Raw genomic sequence first — 21,097 nt, forward strand, 5'->3', positions numbered from 1 at the left:
ACACTTTATGTCAACCGGTACATCTACAGATAATTTAAATTATCTGTTAATATTATTGTGTTAATATTATTTTATGTGCTGCATGTAATATATGTACTGTGTTTTTCACCTTGGTCCCTGGGGAACATTGTTTTGTTTAGTTGAAAACATGTATATGCTTGAATGACAATAAACTTGAACTTGAAATTGAAAAATCTATCTGTGTCTTAAAAGTATTTATTGAGGTCATTTCTTCTGCCCCGCTATGCAGAGAATTCCACAGGTTCACTGTTCTCTGGGAAAACCAGTTTCTCTTCATCTCTGTCCTAAATCTATCCCCCCAAATCTTGAGACTATGTCTCTTAGTTCTACTCTCATTTACTAGTGGGAAAAAGTTTCTTGTCTCTATCTTATTTATCCCTTTCGTAATTTTATATGTTTCTGTAAGATTGCTCTCATTCTTCTGAATCCCAATGAGTACAGTCCCAGGCAACTCAATTTCTCATCTCCAGAATCAACCTAGTGAACCTCCTTTGCCCTCTCCTCGAAGCCACCATGGAGACCAGAACTACGTGCAGTAATCCTGGTGTGGTCTCACCAGTACCCTATACAGTTGCTGCATAACTTCCATACTCCTAAATCCACTCCCTTTACACAACAGCATGCTGCAACCTTTCAGCATTTAAATAATAATCCAATCTTCTGTTTTTCTTCCACAGTGGATGACCTTGCATTTACCAACATTTATTACTTTTGGTTGCGATTTTTAATTCTCTGAATACAGTTTTTCTTTCTCCTATATTTCAATCTTTCTCACTCCAATTTAGCTTATACACATTCCTTGTAGCTGACTATTTCTCAGTCCTGCAATCCCATTGGTTAAGGAATTACACTGATGTCCCATTGGTCAGCCTAGGTTGCAGATACCGCATTGCTCTTATTCTCCATCATCGTCATCATTTGTCATGTTGTATGACGTAGGCAATCATGGTGACCACGAATGTTCCTGGTAAAATTTTCTACAGAAGTGGTTTGCCATTGCCATAGGTGGCTGGGTGGAGATAGATCTCTACCAAAGGAGGTGTAAGGCGCTCCTTCCCTCTGCTAGGCTGAAGGTCACCCTTGGGCAAAGTGTAGCACCCGCTTAGCTGCCAGACAGTGTCACATGATGTTATGGGAACAGTGGTGGATAGTCACATGAGCAGTTGGTGCCTATCACAAGTCCTGGTTATGTGACTACTGACGCCAGGCAGACAATCTCCAAAGATTATTGGTTTTAGACTGAAGTAACCCATCCAGTAAAGACACTGTCCAGAAGAAGGCAATGACAAACCACTGTGGCATTAGCTGTTAGGACTTCCAGCAACTATGGGAGAAAAAAATACAATTAAACCCAAAAAAGTACAAGAAAGTCTGACTAACAGGGATACATTGCTCTAGCAAAAATGACATCAGAACAACATCTTACCACATAATTAATAGTAGAATTTAAATTAAATCATTTTCAATCCATCTTAGATAGCATTTTAACAAAAAAAATACATGTACTCACAGCCAACCATCATCATGGCCACAGAAAATATCTTCTCTCCATCCGTGGTAGGAGCAATGTTGCCAAATCCTATTGTAGTAAGGCTTGTCATGGTAAAGTAAAGGGAAGATATATACAGTGAATCTTTTGTGGGTCCCCCTTCCCACTGTCCAGTGCCACTGGCATTAAAATGGTAGGGTGTTCCAATACTTAGTCCAAGCTGGTAAAGCCAGCTGTCTGTTTTTATTTTGTTGGTGACCTCATCGATGACTTCATAGTCCCCGATACTGTACCAGATGCAGGCAAGCCAGTGAGCCACCAAACCGAAGACGCAGACCAGGAGTACCAGCACAGCCGCGCCATATTCGAGGTAATGGTCCAGCTTCCTGGCAACCCTGCCAAGTCTCAGAAGACGTACAACCTTCAGGGAACTGAACAGGCTGCTAATACCCTGAAATCAATAGATATTGAATCATGTTATTTTGTAAAAGATACCAAAATGAAAGAGAGAGACAGGGAGAGAGAGATAAAGCAAAACACACATTTGTTTGACAAATCTATGTAGAAAGCCCATGGGCCCAGAGATTTATGAGACTATTTGATGAGTTCCAAAACAGTCAATGCAGTTATGATGAGCTAAACAACTGTATTCTGTGCCATGCTTTAATAATTCCCTAAAGTGCATTAAGTTTTCGCATTGTCCATTAATAATGAAAATGCAAGTATGATCCACTGACAGGCATCCAAAATGTTGTTTATGGTACAATTATTGACATGTATTGTCATTGTGATGAATTCTTTTTACTTGGTGTTCAATGTTATTTCTTGTCCAAGTTGAAATGGGCACATTTTCTCAGCCGAAAGGTGTCAGAGTGAGTCTGAGTAGGTTGCACAGGATGTCCAATCTTTTTCCTCATCTGCTGATGCTGAAATCAGCAGGATCTATAAATGCACTCATGTTCCCTCAACGTCCTTTGCTTGGGCAATTGGTTTTATCCAAGTACAACACAGAAAAATCTGTCTCACTACTACCTGTGCAGCAGGACACATACAAGGACACGAAGGGAAGCTTTTCAAATTTACAAGGTTGTTGCCAAAATTTGAGGACCTGAGTTATAGGGAAAGGTTGAGTAGGTTAGGACATGATTCCCTGGAGCGTAGGAGAATGAGGGGAGATTTGACAGAGATATACAAAATCATGAGAGATACAGAGAGGGTAAAAGTAAGCAGATATTTTCTTCTGAGGCCGAGTGAGTCTGGAACTAAAGGTCAGGGGTTAAGGCAAAAGGTGTTTAAGGGGAACATGAGGGAGGCCTTCTTCACTCAGAGGGTGATGAGTGTGTGAGCAAGCAGAAGTGGTGAATGAAGGCTCAATATCAACATTTATGAGAACTTTGGATAGATAGATGGATGAGAGAGTTATGATCCAGGGGCAGGTGGGTGGGACTAGGCAAGTTAATGGTTTGGCACAGACTAGATGGGCTGAAATGCCTGTTTCTGTGCAGTAGTGTTCTACGACTTTTCTATGACCCTTGGAGGATTAAATGGTGCAGGTGTGATGCGCTTAAGGTCAGGCACCAAGTCATATGGCCCTGCTTATTCAATATTCTTTCTGATATTTTTAGAATTCTGACAATGCTTTATTCATTGTTAAATTAAATTTGTAAAAACCAACATGAACTAATAGACCTTAATCTACTGTATATTGTCTTTTATATTATTTTTCCAATGTGCTTTTTACCAGAAGTGTTTATTTGCAATTGCAGTGCATTCTGCTAGCTGACGTAACGATATCAGGGTAAAATTTGGTCCAAAAATTATATGAGCAAATGATTATTTTACACTCTGCTCTACTGATGTTGATACCATTGTGGGATTTGTGTAATATCGGCAGCCTGTTTTTATTGTCTTTCTTCTTCAAGTCCATTATGAATTAAGCACATGTGGGTACTATCATGTATGGATGCGAGTAATTAGAAGAGTGTTCAACCCAAAAGAATAAACAGCTCTGCATTTTAGAACCAATCTGCAGCCTCACCTTAACCCTAATTCTTTCGGAGATCGGTCAAAGTTCAAAGTAAATTACCTTTCAAACTACTGAATACATTTCATAACAACAGTTTGGTATTTCAGCCACTAAAAATTCTGTCCCTTACACCAGCCAAATCCGAAAAATATACAATTTAGGTTACTGTTTTGGATTTGGATACAATCTCTGTCTGCAATTAACGTTTTGAAATAGTCAATTTGTGGTAAAATATTCAGGTCCATCTTTATATCGTCTATCCTATAATAACCTGCTCTAGTGTTACAGAAGTTTTAATCAGCATGAAATAAAACTCAGAAACCTAATGTTAGAAACTGAAAAAAACATAATACTACTAGAACATCTATTTATTGATTTATTAAGCTACAGCACAGAATAGGCCCTCCAAGCTATGCTGCCCAGCAATCCCCCGATTTAATCCCAGCCTAATCAGGGGACAATTTACAATGACCGATTAATCTGCCGACTGGTATATCTTTGGACTGTGGGGGGAAAGCAGAGCACCCAGAGGAAACCCAAGCAGCCACCAGGAGAACAAATAAATTCCTTACAGGCTTTGCTAATCAAGACTGAATCAATATCCACTAATTCCCTCTCCATCTTATTAAATTACATTTAATTTTACTTTGAAATCCTTTGAGTGTCAGCAACCTCTTGTTCATTAATTAATGTTGCTCAGATAATGGATATGACCAGAATGTCTGTGAATTCATTTATAGGGACAAGCAGTGAATCAGAATCAGGTTTATTATCACAGGCATGTGATGTGAAATTTGTTAATTTAGCAGCAGCAGTTCAATGCAATACATAATCTAGAAGAAAAAATAATAAGTAAATCTTATTCAGTATACTTTATACAGTATACTGAATATACAGTATAGATTAAAAATTGTGCAAAAAAACAGAAGTACTATATGTTTTTAAAAAGTGAGGTAGTGTCCAAGGGTTCAATTCCATTTAGGAATCAGATGGCAGAGGGGAACAAGCTGTTCCTGAATCGCTGAGTGTGTGCCTTCAGGGTTCTGTACCTCCTACCTGATGGTAACAGTGAGAAAAGGGCATGCCCTGGATGCTGGAGGTCCTTAATAATGGACACTGCCTTTCTGAGACACCACTCCTTGAAGATGAAGCTAATTTAATCCTCGGACCAAAATGTTCCTCCTTCCACAAATAACTGTTTTTTTTTATTCTGCACAGTCACTCGCAGATTTGATTTCCTATCTAAACTTGCCCACCCCTTCAGAGGGCTTGGTTTGTTCCACCTTTCATTCACAACCTGAAGAAAATTCAGATTTACAACTCAAATCTTAAGACTAGACAAAAACCTTGTCAAACTTCTAAAGATGCATGGTGGAAAGAGTGCTGACAGGCTGCATTATGGACTGGTATGGGAACGCCAATGCCTTTGAGCGGAAGATTCTACAAAGGTAGCGGATTTGGCCCAGTACATCACGGGGTAAAACCCTCCCCATTGATCACATCTCCATAAAACATCACGTAGAAAAGCAGCATTCATCAAAGACCCTCACCGCCCAGGCCATGTGCTTTTCTCACTGCTGCCATCAGGCAGAAGGTACAAGTTCTTCAGAACTCACACCACCAGCTTCAGGAACAGTCACTACCCCTCAACCATCAGGCTCTTGAACAAAAGGGGATAACTACATTCATTCTACTTCTGGTGTTCCCACAACTGATGGTCTCACTTTAAGGACTCTTTATCTTGTTACTGTTTTTCTATTTATATTTGTATTTGCACAGTTAGCTGTTTGTTGTACAGTTACTGTCCTATAGATTTGCAGAGTGTGTCTGCAGGAAATATAATCTCAGGGTTGTATGTGGTGACTTGTATGTACTCTGATAATAAATTTTACTTTGAACTTTAGAACAACAACCTCTTTCAACTCGTTATTCTCCACAGGCCAGGTATATGGGGTAATGGGAATTATCCAGATGTTGTTATTAAAGACAAAGCCAAATATAATTTTAGTTGCTGACAGGTATCATGCAAACAGAATCTGAATTATATAAGACAGGTGTAGTCTATTTGGCCTATCATACCTGTGATTTTTCTGTGGAAGTATTACCTATTTAATTTCAGTCTTCCAATGTCTAGACCTTTAGTTTAAATTATGAACTTTAAATTCTGATTTCCGCAGCATTTCCATTAATGCAGCAATTGTTGGAACCCTCGTAACCCAGATTTATTGAGGCTACGGATCATAGGGAAGGGATTAATAACCAAATGCATTGATGTTACTTTTAATTGAGATCTTGAAAGAACCATATACAATAATATAATTCCACACACACACACACACACACCAATAAAAATTTGAGATAACCTTCTGATCCTGTGTAATAATAAAGTACGAATCATTCATTTAACAGTAAGTTAGGCATAAGTATTTGAGGATATTTGAAATCACAATAAAGGCAGCAAGAATTCACCAATTTGTCTGTGCTTGTGACAGGTAGCTTTCAGGTTCAAAAGCCATTAATTATTCTATGCAACTCCTGTCAGACACTGGGCTTCTGCAAGAAATTGAGATGATTTTTTTTTCCTACAGTTATAAGAGGCATTTAAAGGTTGGACAATTTTTCTTCAGTTCCTCAGCCCTTCATTCCACATCTCTCCTCCCTCCCACCATCCCATGCCATCATGACATAGTAATCTCAACACAAAACGCTCACCACAGAAACAGATGGAGTTTTTAAACACAGACTAATGTTAAGGTTAAAAGCAGTTATTATGTGTCTGGATTTCAATATTAATAAGTAAATGTCTACTGGATGAAAACACAGATGATAATATCAGTACAAGTAATAGCTATAAGCTGACTGATGTTCTGACGGAAATCAGTTGTGTAATTAGAAAAGAGGGTAGAATTTGTATGTGTGTACAAAAGGAGCACAAAACAGTACAGCGAGCATAGATTTTCCCTTTACGGCAAGCACGTAATTCTTAGTAGTAACACCCAAGTTATTTTAATTATTGCTTTGGAAGAGTACCCTAAAGGTATGTTGAACTGAAGTAGCAAATTGAAAATAAAATTGCAGATCTAAAGAAAGAGAAAATATTTGAAAAACTCAAAAGGCCAGGCGGTATCTGTGGAAAGAGAAACAGGTCAGAAATCTTTTGTTGTTAGCCTCAGGTTTCTAACCTGTTTCTCTTTCTCCATTTGCTTCCTGACCTTCTGAGTGTTTCCAGCATTTTGGGGCTTTTATTTCAGACTGTTAGAGCACAATATAGACTCACAGAAATTGAGACTTTTTTGCAGCTTGATTACAACTGACAGTGTGAAGCAAATCATGGCCAGAGAAAGGAATGGCTGAGGGGATTATTGTAACTGCACTGTCAAATTATTTAACAAGCATGTACCCTTTGAACCATGAAAATATTAGTGATACCACAGCAAAAAAAAATGTTCTAGCTGTATTTGGCAACAACTCTGGTAAAGCCAAGATCAAAGTTAAAAAATAACACTTTAGCCTCTGCCATTGATAAGTTCTCAGCTCACAAGGACCAAATAACCTCTGAGCAAGGCCTACGGTATTTAATTATCATGATGATAAGAAGTCTTTCAGTGATAGCTACTAATAATCCTGACTTCATCCCATTAGAAATCCAACACTAATGTGCTGATTTATTGAATGTTGCACCTCAAAAATATTTCATATTATGCAAATAAATTTGGTTTGGGAAAGGAAGTAGAGGTAAAAATAAACCTATTAATTTGTATTTTTGAAAAATCACACTTATGATGTCTTTATTAAGATAGATTGTCCTTTTGCAAATTAACCTGCAAACTCCTTCTGCTAATAAATTAAAAATAGACTGATCAGATGACTTTTTTGGCATTTTATTCTACCTGCTCCATTCTTAATCATTGTTTTCACATCTCTGGATGTGTGCAAATCACAAACTGAACTTGTTATTTCTCCCTGACTGTAGCAGATAAAAATATTGGCAGTTCTAATGATGTAAAATAAAATTAAACAGTTCAGTACATGCTTCCGTTAAAGAATTCCTCACAGACAAAGTCCATTTGTATGTCTAATTTTCTATGTATACTGGTTGAATATAAAATAGCCATAAGAATCAAACGTAGGAATATATTTGAATCTAGTTACAACGTGACAAAATTAATGATTTTATTTTGAAATTTTTTTTTTACTGGCATAGCTTAGCACAATTGCAGCAGTGCCAGAAATGCTTTTATTTCTATTTTTTGAAAATGTGAAAACAAGCAGATTATCCAATTCATGTTATATGATTTGCATATCCATTAAATATATGATTGGCAGACAATACACTTAAAAATTTCATGCTAAGTAGCATTCCATTATTACAAATGATTATTAACAAGCTTCTCTGCTGAAACTTCCCCTTTTCAAATGATAAATAATTGTATACATCATATTTTACCTTCTATGTATGTTGTGACCGCTCTCAGTTTAAGAGTTACATTCTCAGTAATTGACATCAATGAATAAAGATGCCTAGTCTTTGATTCAAAATTTTGAATATCAGTAGTGCAAAGACTGTTGATGAATAATTGAATTGTTTAAAAATCTCTAACATTTGAATTACTATTTTAAAATTATTATTTGACATATTTACATTCAAAACTTATTGTCTAATTGTTCATACCTTAGAAAGGGGGAACAGCAGAACAGTAGAAGCAAAGTTTCTTTAATTCCTGCTTGACTCGGATATTTGTTCTAATCATATGTATGACCACTGAATACTTAAACAGCTGTGGATAATTTTCAGCTTCACTAATAAGCAGAATTTAAATGTAACCACTTTTAATTTTAGAAAAACAAGTTTCATCATAAAGCCATCAACACCAGCTAATTAGTTTTTAATGTTAAATCAATCAAAATCAGCATTTCCAAAATAACTCATTCTGGAAAATGATGTTTTTTTCCATTGTTAGGGGTCCGGACCTAAGCTGAGTATCTAGCTTAATTAGCTGAAGATAGTATAAGACTATGGAGATGTCCAGATTTAATATAATTGGCCTGATAAAAATAATACAATTTGCAAAGGGCAGTTTATGCCTGGAAATATTAAAAAGCAATAGTTGTTTTTCCACTGTGACGCTGAAAATTATTTTTTTTAATAAGTACCACCTCTCAACAAAAACTCAATGACAACTTCTGGATTTCAACTCTGTCAAATAATCCACTCGGTGATTTTTTGATATAGATAGTTAGGCATATACCTTACCTTGGCCTCTTTTTCCATGCTCTTTTTAAACTCACTGGGGCCTCAAATCCTACACCCTCTTTAAATTCACTGGGGGTCTATTTCCAGTGCTCTCTTTAAATTCACCATACCTTGCTTGCCTCTGCTCCCTATAAATTTGCTGAGGCCCCAGTTACCACACCCTCTTTAAATTCACTAGAGCCCAGTTCCCCCCCCTCCAAACTCACTGAGGTCCTATTTCCCCAAACTATTTGTAGTACTACAACTTTATATTAATTACTTATTATACCAACAGGTAACATCTAATAAAAAAAAACAAATTGAATGTGCATTGGGTCAGCAATAGAAGTTAGATCTGTCAATCTAGAAAATCTGTCAGTCAGCATCACCAAGTTGCCAATGGAAGTGGGGGATGTAGGTTTGATCTCGACCTTTTTAGAGAAATTTGGAGAGGAACGTGGATGGTCCAGGTGCAGGTTGGTGGGACTAAAGAGATTAATAGTTCGGCAGGGGCTAGATGGGCCAAAGGGTCCGTTTATGTGCTGTAGTATTCTATGACTCGATGATATTAATGTTTCAAGGGTGCTACTCTTCCTACCTTACTGATAGGATGCCAAAACAAACAGCTGGACAGCCAAACTAAAGGCAGCCAGTCGGGAGAAAGAACAGGCCACTTACAAGTGGAAATGGCTATAGTTGGTTGAAAATAGCACTGGGAAAGAATGATAAGAGTTTTGCACTTCCAAGAGAAAAACAGAAGAATTGGGTGAAGAAAGGGAAGATGTGTTAACAGAGAACGTGTAAGAAGGGAGGGAAGACTCCTGAAGCAAAAGAGATGATGGAGACAAAAGCAAATGGAAGTAGAGGCACTGACCATTTACAGGAAGAAAAGCTAATAGTTCTACTTCATTCATTTAATGTTAAAAACTGTAAACTCACTGGTCGTTTAAAAATAACAGATGATTTTTCTTCCCAAACAATATTACACCAGGTCAATAAGATAAAGATCAATATGGGAATACCTATGGAAATTTTCTTTGCTGGGCATTCAAATCCTTTAAGGATCTAGTCAGCTCCATCTTGGGCACTAGCCTACAAAGTACCCAGGATATCTTTAGGGAACGGTGCCTCAGAAAGGCAGCATCCATTACTAAGGACGTCCAGCACCCAGGGCATGCCTTTTTTTCACTGTTACCATCAGGTAGGAGGTACAGAAGCCTGAAGGCACACACTCAGTGATTCAGGAACAGCTTCTTCCCCTCTGCCATCCGATTCCTAAATGGACATTGAAGCTTTGGACACTACCTCACTTATTTTTAAATATACAATATTTCTGTTTATGCACATTTAAAATCTATTCAATACACATAATTGATTTACTTGTTTATTATGTTTTGTTTTATTTTATTTATTACTATTATTTTTTCCTCTCTGCTAGATTATCTATTGCATTGAACTGCTGCTGCTAAGTTAACAAATTTCTCATCACATGCCAGTGATAATAGACCCGATTCTGATAAGAGTTACTGGAATTTCTTTGAGCTCATTTTAAAACATGACAATTTTATTGCTGACAAACAGATTGCCATTAAGTTTCACTTCCTGCTGGAACCTTCCGTGAGGCATATCCTTGTGTATCCATATGCATTTCCATTGTGTTGATCATTCAGATAATGGAAATCCATTCTGCGAGCTGATAAACTTGCAAGGCGTGTGTCCCTGGAGACTTATTATGCATTTTTCAGAGATATATATTGCACTGTTTACGTTGGGACTTAAAATTTCAGGAACATGATGCCTAACCTGGGATTTCTGTACACAGTACACCAATGGCTATCAAGGTGGGAAATGGCAATCCGCAGAGGGCTGCAACTGTAAAACAATCTCCCTTAAGACTTGGTAATTCTAGGAGTGGCTGAATCGTGCCATCATGTCAATGCCTGGGTCTTACCACTTGTGACAGCAAGCTCCCGGAGGCTCTCATCAATGTACTAACCTTTATCTACTACTGTGATTCAATCACATAAATCCTGACACACCGTTCACTGCAAAGAGTGCATCTGCTAAAGCCTCGCACCATTTATTATTTAAAGAATATTCTTATCTTACATTTTATTATCCTGTTCTCTATAATATTCCCCTCCTTTGATTAGCATTGCAGCAGTAGTGGCCTCTCAAAATCAATCACTCAGATTAAGGTCGTGCCTCTCACTGTATCTGCTTTCTGATTTACAAATGCATAAATGCTTAGGCTAATCCTTGCAGACCTTACACCTGGCTCCATAGAACCATAGAAACTACAGCACAGAAACAGGCCTTTTGGCCCTTCTTGGCTGTGCCAAACCATTTTCTGTCTAGTCCCACTGACCTACACATGGACCATATCCCTCCATACACCTCCCATCCATGTATCTGTCCAATTTATTCTTAAATGTTAAAAAAGAACCCGCATTTACCACCTCGTCTGGCAGCTCATTCCATACTCCCACCACTCTCTGTGTGAAGAAGCCCCCCCTAATGTTCCCTTTAAACTTTTCCCCCCTCACCCTTAACCCATGTCCTCTGGTTTTATTTCTCCCCTTGCCTCAGTGGAAAAAGCCTGCTTGCATTCACTCTATCTATACTCATCATAATTTTATATACCTCTATCAAATCTCCCCTCATTCTTCTATGCTCCAGGGAATAAAGTCCTAACCTATTCAACCTTTCTCTGTAACTGAGTTTCTCAAGTCCTGGCAACATCCTTGTAAACCTTCTCTGCACTCTTTCAACCTTATTAATATCCTTCCTGTAATTTGGTGACCAAAACTGAACACAATACTCCAGATTTGGCCTCACCAATGCCTTATACAACCTCATAACATTCCAGCTCTTATACTCAATACTTTGATTAATAAAGGCCAATGTACCAAAAGCTCTCTTTACGACCCTATCTACCTGTGACACCACTTTTAGGGAATTTTTTATCTGTATTCCCAGATCCCTGTTCCACTGCACTCCTCAGTGCCTTACCATTAACCCTGTATGTTCTACCTTGGTTTGTCATTCCAACGTGCAATACCTCACACTTGTCTGCATTAATCTCCATCTGCCATTTTTCAGCCCATTTTTCCAGCTGGTCCAAGTCCCTCTGCAGGCTCTGAAAACTTTCCTCACTGTCTACTACACCTCCAATCTTTGTATTATCAGCAAACTTGCTGATCCAATTTACCACATTATCATCCAGATCATTGATATAGATGACAAATAACAATGGACCCAGCACTGATCCCTGTGGCACACCACTAGTCACAGGCCTCCACATGGAGAAGCAATTCTCTACTACCACTCTTTGGCTTCTTCCACTGAGCCAATGTCTGATCCAATTTACCACCTCTCCATGTATACCTAGCGAATGAATTTTCCTAACTAACCTCCCATGCGGGACCTTGTCCAAGGCCTTACTGAAGTCCATGTAGATAATATCCACTGCCTTCCCTTCATCCACTTTCCTGGTAACCTCCTCAAAAAACTCCAATAGATTGGTCAAACATGACCTGCCACACACAAAGCCATGTTGGCTCTCCCTAATAAGTCCCTGTCTATCCAAATGCTTGTAGATTCTGTCTCTTAGTACTCCCTCCAATAATTTACCTACTACCGACGTTAAACTTACCGGCCTATAATTTCCAGGATTACTTTTCGATCCTTTTTTAAACAATGGAACAACATGAGCCACTCTCCAATCCTCTGGCACCTCACCTGTAGACAGCGACATTTTAAATATTTCTGCCAGGGCCTCTGCAATTTCAACACCAGTCTCCTTCAAGGTCCGAGGGAACACCCTGTCAGGTCCCGGGAATTTATCCACTTTAATTTTCCTCAAGATAGCAAGGACCTCCTCCTTTTCGATCTGTATAGTTTCCATGATCTCACTACTTGTTTCCCCTAATTCCATAGACTTCATGCCAGTTTCCTTAGTAAATACAGACGCAAAAAACCTACTTAAGATCTCCCCCATTTCCTTTGGTTCCGCACATAGGCGACCACTCTGATCTTCAAGAGGACCAATTTTATCCCTCACAATCCTTTTGCTCTTAATATACCTGTAAAAGCTCTTTGGATTATCCTTCACTTTGACAGCCAATGCAACCTCATGTCCTCTTTTAGCCCTCCTGATTTCTTTCTTAAGTATTTTCTTGCACTTCTTATACTCCTCAAGCACCTTATTTACTCCCTGCTTCCTATACATGTCATACAACTCCCTCTTCTTCTTTATCAGAGTTGCAATATCACTTGAGAACCATGGTTCCTTATTCCTATTCACTTTGCCTTTAATCCTGACAGGAACATACAAATTCTGCACTCTCAGAATTTCTCCTTTGAAGGCTTCCCACCTACTGATCACATCTTTGCCAGAGAACAACCTGTCCCAATCCACGCTTTTTAGATCCTTTCTCATTTCTTCAAATTTGGCCTTCTTCCAGTTAAGAACCTCAACCCTAGGACCAGATCTATCCTTGTCCATGATCAAGTTGAAACTAATGGTGTTATGATCACTGGAACCAAAGTGCTCCCCTACACAGACTTCCGTCACTTGTCCTAACTTGTTTCCTAACAGGAGATCCAATATTGCATCCCCTCTAGTTGGTCCCTCTATATATTGATTTAGAAAACTTTCCTGAACACATTTTACAAACTCTAAACTATCTAGACCCCTAACAGTATGGGAGTCCCAATCAATGTATGGAAAATTAAAATCCCCTACCACAACTTTATGTTTCCTGCAGTTGCTTGCTATTTCCCTGCAGATTTGCTCTTCCAATTCTCGTTGACTATTGGGTGGTCTGTAATATGTTATGTATAAAAAAAACAACAAACAGGAAAAGAAAATCATAGAAATCATTCTTGTGTGGGTAAAGGAAAATAGCTAATCTTAAATTATATTTTCTGGTTGATAGTCTATACTAGAATGGGCTGGAAGCAAATGCAAAACTCAGTAAAGCATAATTTTCAGCATCACCACTTGGACAAACAAACCCGTTGGATTTTAAATTTGATTAATTCTACTGAAGAGAAACGGTATCTCCACTGGGTGATCACAGCTCGTGGTTTTCTCTAACCAGCTCATTAGTATCATGATTCCCACTTGCATGTCTCGGACCTACAAAGCAGGGACTTAGTGTGGAGAGAACGAAGAGACAGGAATCAGAAAATTCTTGTCAGCTGTGATTTGGAGGGATACGGCCACCTAAAGTCAAAGGATTGAATATGCGACTGAAAATCCTAGAAGTTTTGTCAAGTAATGAAAAAGAAACTTATGGCCTTTTTGCAAGGCATATGGAAGTGTGAAGCAGAGTGATGGAGCAGCTCAAACTCCAGTCTGCATCTAAGAGTTTCTCAGCAGGTTTGGGTTCTCTCCACATGTTGAAATGAATCTCCAGGTAGAATATGGTGACATGAATGTACTTTGATAATAAATTAACTTTGGTGTTGTAGCATGCCTGTGAAGCATGTTTATGGCCTTAGTTAATTGACGCAATCCACAGCTGTGGCAATGTGTGCCATATCTAAATCAGATGCAGACCCAAGCTAATCCGTATCAGTTTAGGTCTGCATCTAACTTACTGCTCTAGGTATTTAACTGCTAATGACCATTGATAGGTTAGTGCACTGGGCACTGTGAACTGGTCTTGTGGCATTTTTCAACTGGGGATCAAGTAGATTGTTTGGAGTGTTGACCATTCCAGTTCAAACTTCACAGAACAACACTGCCAATATACTGTGATTGGTGCACTTCCAAAGAACGCATCAGAATCACACTGGTTGAACCTTCACAAGTAGATCTGTGCCAGAACATTGTACTGAAACGTTCCTTTGGAAATGCAATCTCTATAAACTGTTCTTCTTAAGCATAATACTGGGCAGGTAGTCGTTGCTATGGCATTATGCTTTCTGCAAATTTAGCCATGACCAGGTTAGAGACTGCAAGCTTTTGGCACTATGAATCACATACCCTACTGCACCTTATTATTTCATTTGTTTAAGCTTGATCTCTTGTGCAGAGACTGTTGTCAGCGCACTGAGAGGATCCATCAGGAGAATTACTAATCTATAAATTGCATGACCATATTTCCTTTTATTAATTTAAATAGAAGAAAAGTCAGACATAGAATATAATAAGCATTACACACAAAATGCTGGACGAACTCAGCAAGTTAGGAGGCATCTATGGAAAAGATAAAACATTCGACATTTCGGGGCAAGACCCTTCTTCAGAACTGAGAAGAAAGGGTTAAGATGTCAGGATAAAAAGGTGAGGGGAGGGGAAAGAGGCTAGCTGGAAAATCCCCCTGCTTTCTCAGTCCAGAAGAAGGGTCTCAGTCTGAAACAATCATTGTTTACTCTTTTCCATAAATGCTGCCTGACCTGCTGAGTTCCTCCAGCATTTTGTGTGTGTTGCTCTGGATTTCCAGCATCTGCAGACTTTCTTGTGTTTATAATAAGCATTGACCAATTTTCTCCTCCCAGGGTGTACTCTGGTACTTACCATTTTTCAGTGTTGTGACACAGGTGGGTGAAGGAGTGAGGGTGGGAGCAGTGGGAGGAGTGTGGAGGGCAGGGCGGCTGCACCAAGAACTACGATCAGGAGCCTTTGTCTTTACTTGTCATGCTGACAGGCAGCTGGTGACTGTACACCAACACCAGTGTTACTGCTATCGGCCAGGAGAAGGTAAGAAGGGAGGGATGGAGGAAGAAGAGTAAAGTGAGGAGAGGAGAATGAAGGAGAGGATGGGGGTAAGGGATTGGGAATTCCCAGGGTTATGACTAAACTGGGGGGGGCGGGGGAGAGAGAATTAAACCTGGTGAGTGGGAGGAGATCGGCTAGTGTTGGGTTATAGGATTATTTCTAGAATATTTGAAATACTAGGGAGTGAAGGGATGGGGTGACAAATGGTAAATCCTTTAATGGGTGTGAGGTAGAAGATAGAAGATTAAAGATTAGCTTCCTGTGCCGCGTGTACATCGAAACATTCAGTGAAATGCTTCATTTGTGTCAAATCAAATCAGTGAGGATTGAGTTGAGCAGTTCGCAAAGGTTGCCACACCTGCACAACTAATTAACCCTAACCATGTGTCTTTGGAACGTGGGAGGAAATTGGAGCGCCCACGGGAAACACACCTGATCACCATCTTCCAAGTGTGCTTCAGAGTCATAGAGTCGCAGAGAAGTAAAGCACAGAAACAGGCCCATCAGCCCATCTAGTCCATGCCAAAATCATTTAAGCTGCATACTTCCAACAACTTGCACCTGGACCATAGCCTTCCACAACCCTACCATCCAAACTTCTCTTAAACCTTGAAATCAAGCTCGCATGGACCACTTGTGCTGGCGGTTCATTCCACACTCTCATAACCATCTGAGTGAAGACGTTCATGTTCCCCTTAAACTTCTCACCTTTCACCCTTAAGCCATGACCTCTGTTTGTAGTTCCACCCAACCTTAGTAGAAAAAGCCTGCTTGCATTTACCCTATCTATACCCCTTATAATTTTGTATATCTCTATTAAATCCCCACTCAGTTTTCTACGTTCTAAAGAATACAGTCCTAACCTATTCAATCTTTCCTTATAACTCACATCCTCCAACATCCTTGTAAATTTTCTCTGCACTCTTTCAACCATTTTTCCTGTAGGGAGGTGACCAAAACTACACCCAATACTCCAAATCAGATCTCGCCAATGTCTTATACAACTTCAATGTAACTTCCCATCTCCTGTACTCAATATGTTGATTTATGAAGGCCAATGTGCCAAAAGCTTTCTTTATGACCTGTGACGCCACTTTCAATGAAATATGTACCTGTATTTGCTTTACAATTAGTCCCAACACATATTGCTGTTCCTACAATACACTGAATAGATGGACTTGCTTTACAACATTGATTTTCTACTTCAGCTCTGCTTTGAACTTGAAAGAAAAACAAAACTTGGCTGGGTCTCAGAAAGATGTGGATGAAGACATGGTCAAATCTTCAATCATTCAAGGATTATATTTCAAACCCTAAACATTTTAGCTTCCCAGCAAATCTCAGGTCCCTCCTGTTGTCAGCTCCAATCTACCTCTGTACAATTGGCAACACAATGTAAGTAGCCATGATTTAAATTCATCTCCCAATGCACATTGCTGTTCCTACGCTGCACTGAACAAATGGATAGGTTTTACAATAGCCGGCAAGACTGACATCCTACTTCCAAATATTTTATGAGGCATATTTATCCACCTCACACAAAATATTCTTAATGCAAATAAAATTTCATTTAGAGACTTAAAACTTGCTTACTACTCCCATTCCGATATGACTATCCATAGCCTCCTCCACTGTCGTGATGAGGCCACACTTAGGTTGGAGGAACAACACTTTATATTCTGTTTGGGTAGCCTTCAACCTGATGGCATGAACACACTTCTCACACTTGTGGTAATGCCCCCCAAACCCCTCTCTCCTTCACCATATCCCATCCCCTTTTCCATGTCTCACCTCATCTCCTTGCCCACCCACCACCTTCCTCGGGTGCTCCTCCCCTCTTTACTTTCTTCCGTGGCTTTCTGTCTCTTTCACCAATTTACTTCCCAGCTCTTATTTCATCCCTCCCCCTTCAGGTTTCACCAGTCACCTTGTGTTTCTCTCTTCCCTCTCCCACCTTTTAAATCTACTCCTCAGCATTTTTTCTCCAGTCTTGCCAAAGGGTTTTGACCCAAAACGTCGATGCTGTCTGGCCTGCTGAGTTCCTCCAGCACTTTGTGTGTGTTGCTGCCATCTTAGACCATAAGACCATAAGACAAAGGAGCAGAAGTCGGCCATTCGGCCCATCAAGTCTGCTCCACCATTTTATCATGAGCTGATCCATTCTCCCATTTAGTCCCACTCCCCTACCTTTTCACCATAACCTTTGATACCCTAGTTACTCAGATACCTATCAATCTCTGCCTTAAATACACCCAATGACTTGGCCTCCACTGCCGCCCGTGGCAACAAATTCCATAGATTCACCACCCTCTGGCCAAAAAAATTTCTTCACATTTCTGTTCTGAATGGGCGCCCTTCAATCCTTAAGTCATGCCCTCTCGTACTAGACTCCCCCATCATGGGAAACAACTTTGCCACATCCACTCTGTCCATGCCTTTCAACATTCCAAATGTTTCTATAAGGTCTCCCCTCATTCTTCGAAACTCCAAGGAATACAGTCCAAGAGCGGACAAACGTTCCTCATATGTTAACCCTCTCATTCCCGGAATTGTTCTAGTGAATCTTCTCCGTACCCTCTCCAACGTCAGCACATCCTTTCTTAAATAAGGAGACCAAAACTGCCCACAGTACTCCAAGTGAGGTCTCACCAGCGCCTTATAGAGCCTCAACATCACGTCCCTGCTCCTATACTCTATTCCTCTAGAAATGAATGCCAACATTGCATTCACCTTCTTCACTACCGACTCAACCTGGAGGTTAACCTTAAGGGTATCCTGTACGAGGACTCCCAAGTCCCGTTGCATCTCAGAACTGAATTCTTTCCCCATTTAAATAATAGTCTGCCCATTTATTACTTCTGCCAAAGTGCATAACCATACACTTTCCAACACTGTATTTCATTTGACACTTCTTTGCCCATTCTTCCAATCTACCCAAGTCTCTCTGCAGACTCTCTGTTTCCTCAGCACTACCGGCTCCTCCACCTATCTTCGTATCATCAGCAAACTTAGTCACAAAGCCACCTATTCCATAATCCAAATTGTTGATGTACAATGTAAAAAGAAGCGGCCCCAACACGGACCCCTGCGGAACACCACTGGTAACCGGCAGCCAACCAGAATAGGATCCCTTTATTCCCACTCTGTTTCCTGCCAATCAGCCAACACTCTATCCACGTATGTAACTTTCCTGTAATTCCATGGGCTCTTATCTTGTTAAGTAGCCTCACGTGTGGCACCTTGTCAAAGGCCTTCTGAAAATCCAAATATACAACATCCATCGCATTTCCCTTGTCTAACCTACTGGTAATTTCCTCAAAAAGTTGTAATAGGTTTGTCAGGCAGGATTTTCCTTTAAGGAATCCATGCTGAGTTCTGCCTATCTGGTCATATGCCTCCAGGTACTCTGTAACCTCATCCTTGACAATCGACTCCAACAACTTCCCAACCACCGACGTCAAGCTAACAGGTCAATAATTTCCTTTTTGCTTCCTTGCCCCCTTCTTAAATAGCAGAGTGACATTTGCAATCTTCCTGTCCTCCGGAACCATGCCAGAATCTATCGACCTTTGAAAGATCATCACTAATGCCTCTGCAATCTCCACAGCTACTTCCTTCAGAACACGCGGGTGCATTCCATCTGGTCCGGGTGATTTATCTACCTTTAGACTATTCAGCTTCCTCTGTCGTAATTGTGACTGCGCACACTTCTCTTCCCTACCACCCTTGAGTGTCCAGTATACTGCTGATGTCTTCCTCAGTGAAGACAGATGCAAAATACTCGTTCAGTTCCTCTGCCATCTCCTTATCTCCCATTACAATTTCTCCAGCATCATTTTCTATTGGTCCTATATCTACTCTCACCTGTCTTTTACTCTTTATATACTTGAAAAAGCTTTTAGTATCCTCTTTGATATTATTTGCTAGCTTCCTTTCATAGTTAATCTTTTCTCTCTTAATGACCTTCTTAGTTTCCTTTTTACCTTTAAGTTTTCTGTTCTAACTTTACAAGCCTATTCATGCCAAGGTTTGATTGGAGTCTTAACTCACTTTCCATTCATAATGAATGGGAACTTATGTGCACTTTTGTCAGTGCCTGACTCATGTTTATTGTGCACAAAACTCTGTCCTAGAAGTGCTAGAGATGATTCACATGGTCTCAAAAGAATGAAGAAGCCTTTTGCTGGAACACAGATGAACCCTAGAAGAAAAGCCTAACCTTGGATGGGCGTACCCAATTCAAATTACATCTAGAGTATAGCACACAGTTTTGGTCACCCCATTATAGGAAGAATGTCAAGGCTTTGGGGAGGGTGCAGAAGAGATCTACCAGGATGCTGCCTGGATTAGAGGGCATGTGCTATAACAAGAGGTTGAACAAACTTTTGTTTTCTCTGGTGTGGCAGAGGCTGGAGAAGGATCTGATAGGGATGTACAACATTATAAGAGGCATAGATGGAGTAGACAGACACTATCTTTTTCCTATACATTTCTGAGAGGGGTGAGGTCAAAGAAGATGTGAGGGGCAAGTTGTGAGGAACAGAAAGTGGTAGGTGTCTGAATGTGCATGCCTGGGATGGTGGTAGAGGCAGATACATTAGAGATGTGAGGAAAATGGAAGGATGTGGATATTATTTAGGCAGAAGACCTTAGTTTAGTTAGCCACTTGATAACTAATTTCACTGGTTCAGCACAACATTGTTGACCAAAAGCCTGTTCATTTACTACGCAGTTCTTTGTTCTAGATTATGGAATGGCATTCAGATGACCAGGTAGGTAATATTATTTATCCACCCAGTTATTTAATGTAATATTAAGGCAAACATTCATATAATTTTCTGCTAGGTGAAAAGTCTTATTAATTCATATTAGTTTTGAAAGACACTGTGGTTTTAGGGATAGTGGTGGAGTAATGGAACACTTGTGCGTGGCCAAGTGGTTAAGGCGTCAGTCTAGTGACCTGAAGGTCCCTAGTTTGAGCCTCAGCTGAGGCAACGTGTTGTGTCCTTGAGCAAGGCACTTAACCACACATTGCTCTGCGACGACACTGGTGCCAAGCTGTATGGGTCCTAATACCCTTCCTTTGGACAGCATCGGTGGTGTGGAGAGGGGAGACTTGCAGCACGGGTAACTGCCAGTCTTCCACAAAACCTTGCCCAAGCCTGTGCCCTGAAAACCCTCCAAGGCGCAAATCTATGGTCTCACGAGACTAATGGATGCCTAATAATGGAACACTTGCATAGTTGTACACTTGGTACACTTAGGATCAATCTACTTCTTTCTGGAGAACACTCTAATATGGGGTGTAACCGGTCTAAAGGTCACTGGCTGATTGTGCTTCAGTGAAGTTTCTGCTGGGATCTGAAACAAGAATTTCCCGAACAAGAAAGACGGATGATCATCCTTACACGAACAGAACAGACTGGCTGCTGGTGTCAGAATGGCAGTGCCAGCTGTGTCACAAAATGCCACCTTCACTTCAGATTTCAGCAACCTGGAATATATTTCTAGCATCAGATTTCCAGCATCCGTGGCTGTCCTTTTAGCTTCTAATTATTGTAGGCATAGCAACAAAATGTTTCAGCTCACTATGTATGA

At 40.0% G+C, this 21,097-nt stretch overlaps 1 protein-coding gene across 1 annotated transcript in view; it reads right to left on the reverse strand.

Moving 5' to 3' along the window:
* Window positions 1–21,097, reverse strand: part of kcnh5b (potassium voltage-gated channel, subfamily H (eag-related), member 5b) — a 507,516-nt gene that overhangs the window by 367,039 nt on the left and 119,380 nt on the right. Inside the window, exon 7 of the mRNA XM_072251293.1 lies at window positions 1,532–1,961. Coding sequence (XP_072107394.1) covers window positions 1,532–1,961 — 430 coding nt within the window. The remainder of the gene's footprint in view (window positions 1–1,531; window positions 1,962–21,097) is intronic.

Source organism: Mobula birostris, chromosome 1 (assembly GCF_030028105.1).
Source record: "Mobula birostris isolate sMobBir1 chromosome 1, sMobBir1.hap1, whole genome shotgun sequence".
NCBI classification, from domain to species: Eukaryota; Metazoa; Chordata; class Chondrichthyes; order Myliobatiformes; family Myliobatidae; genus Mobula; species Mobula birostris.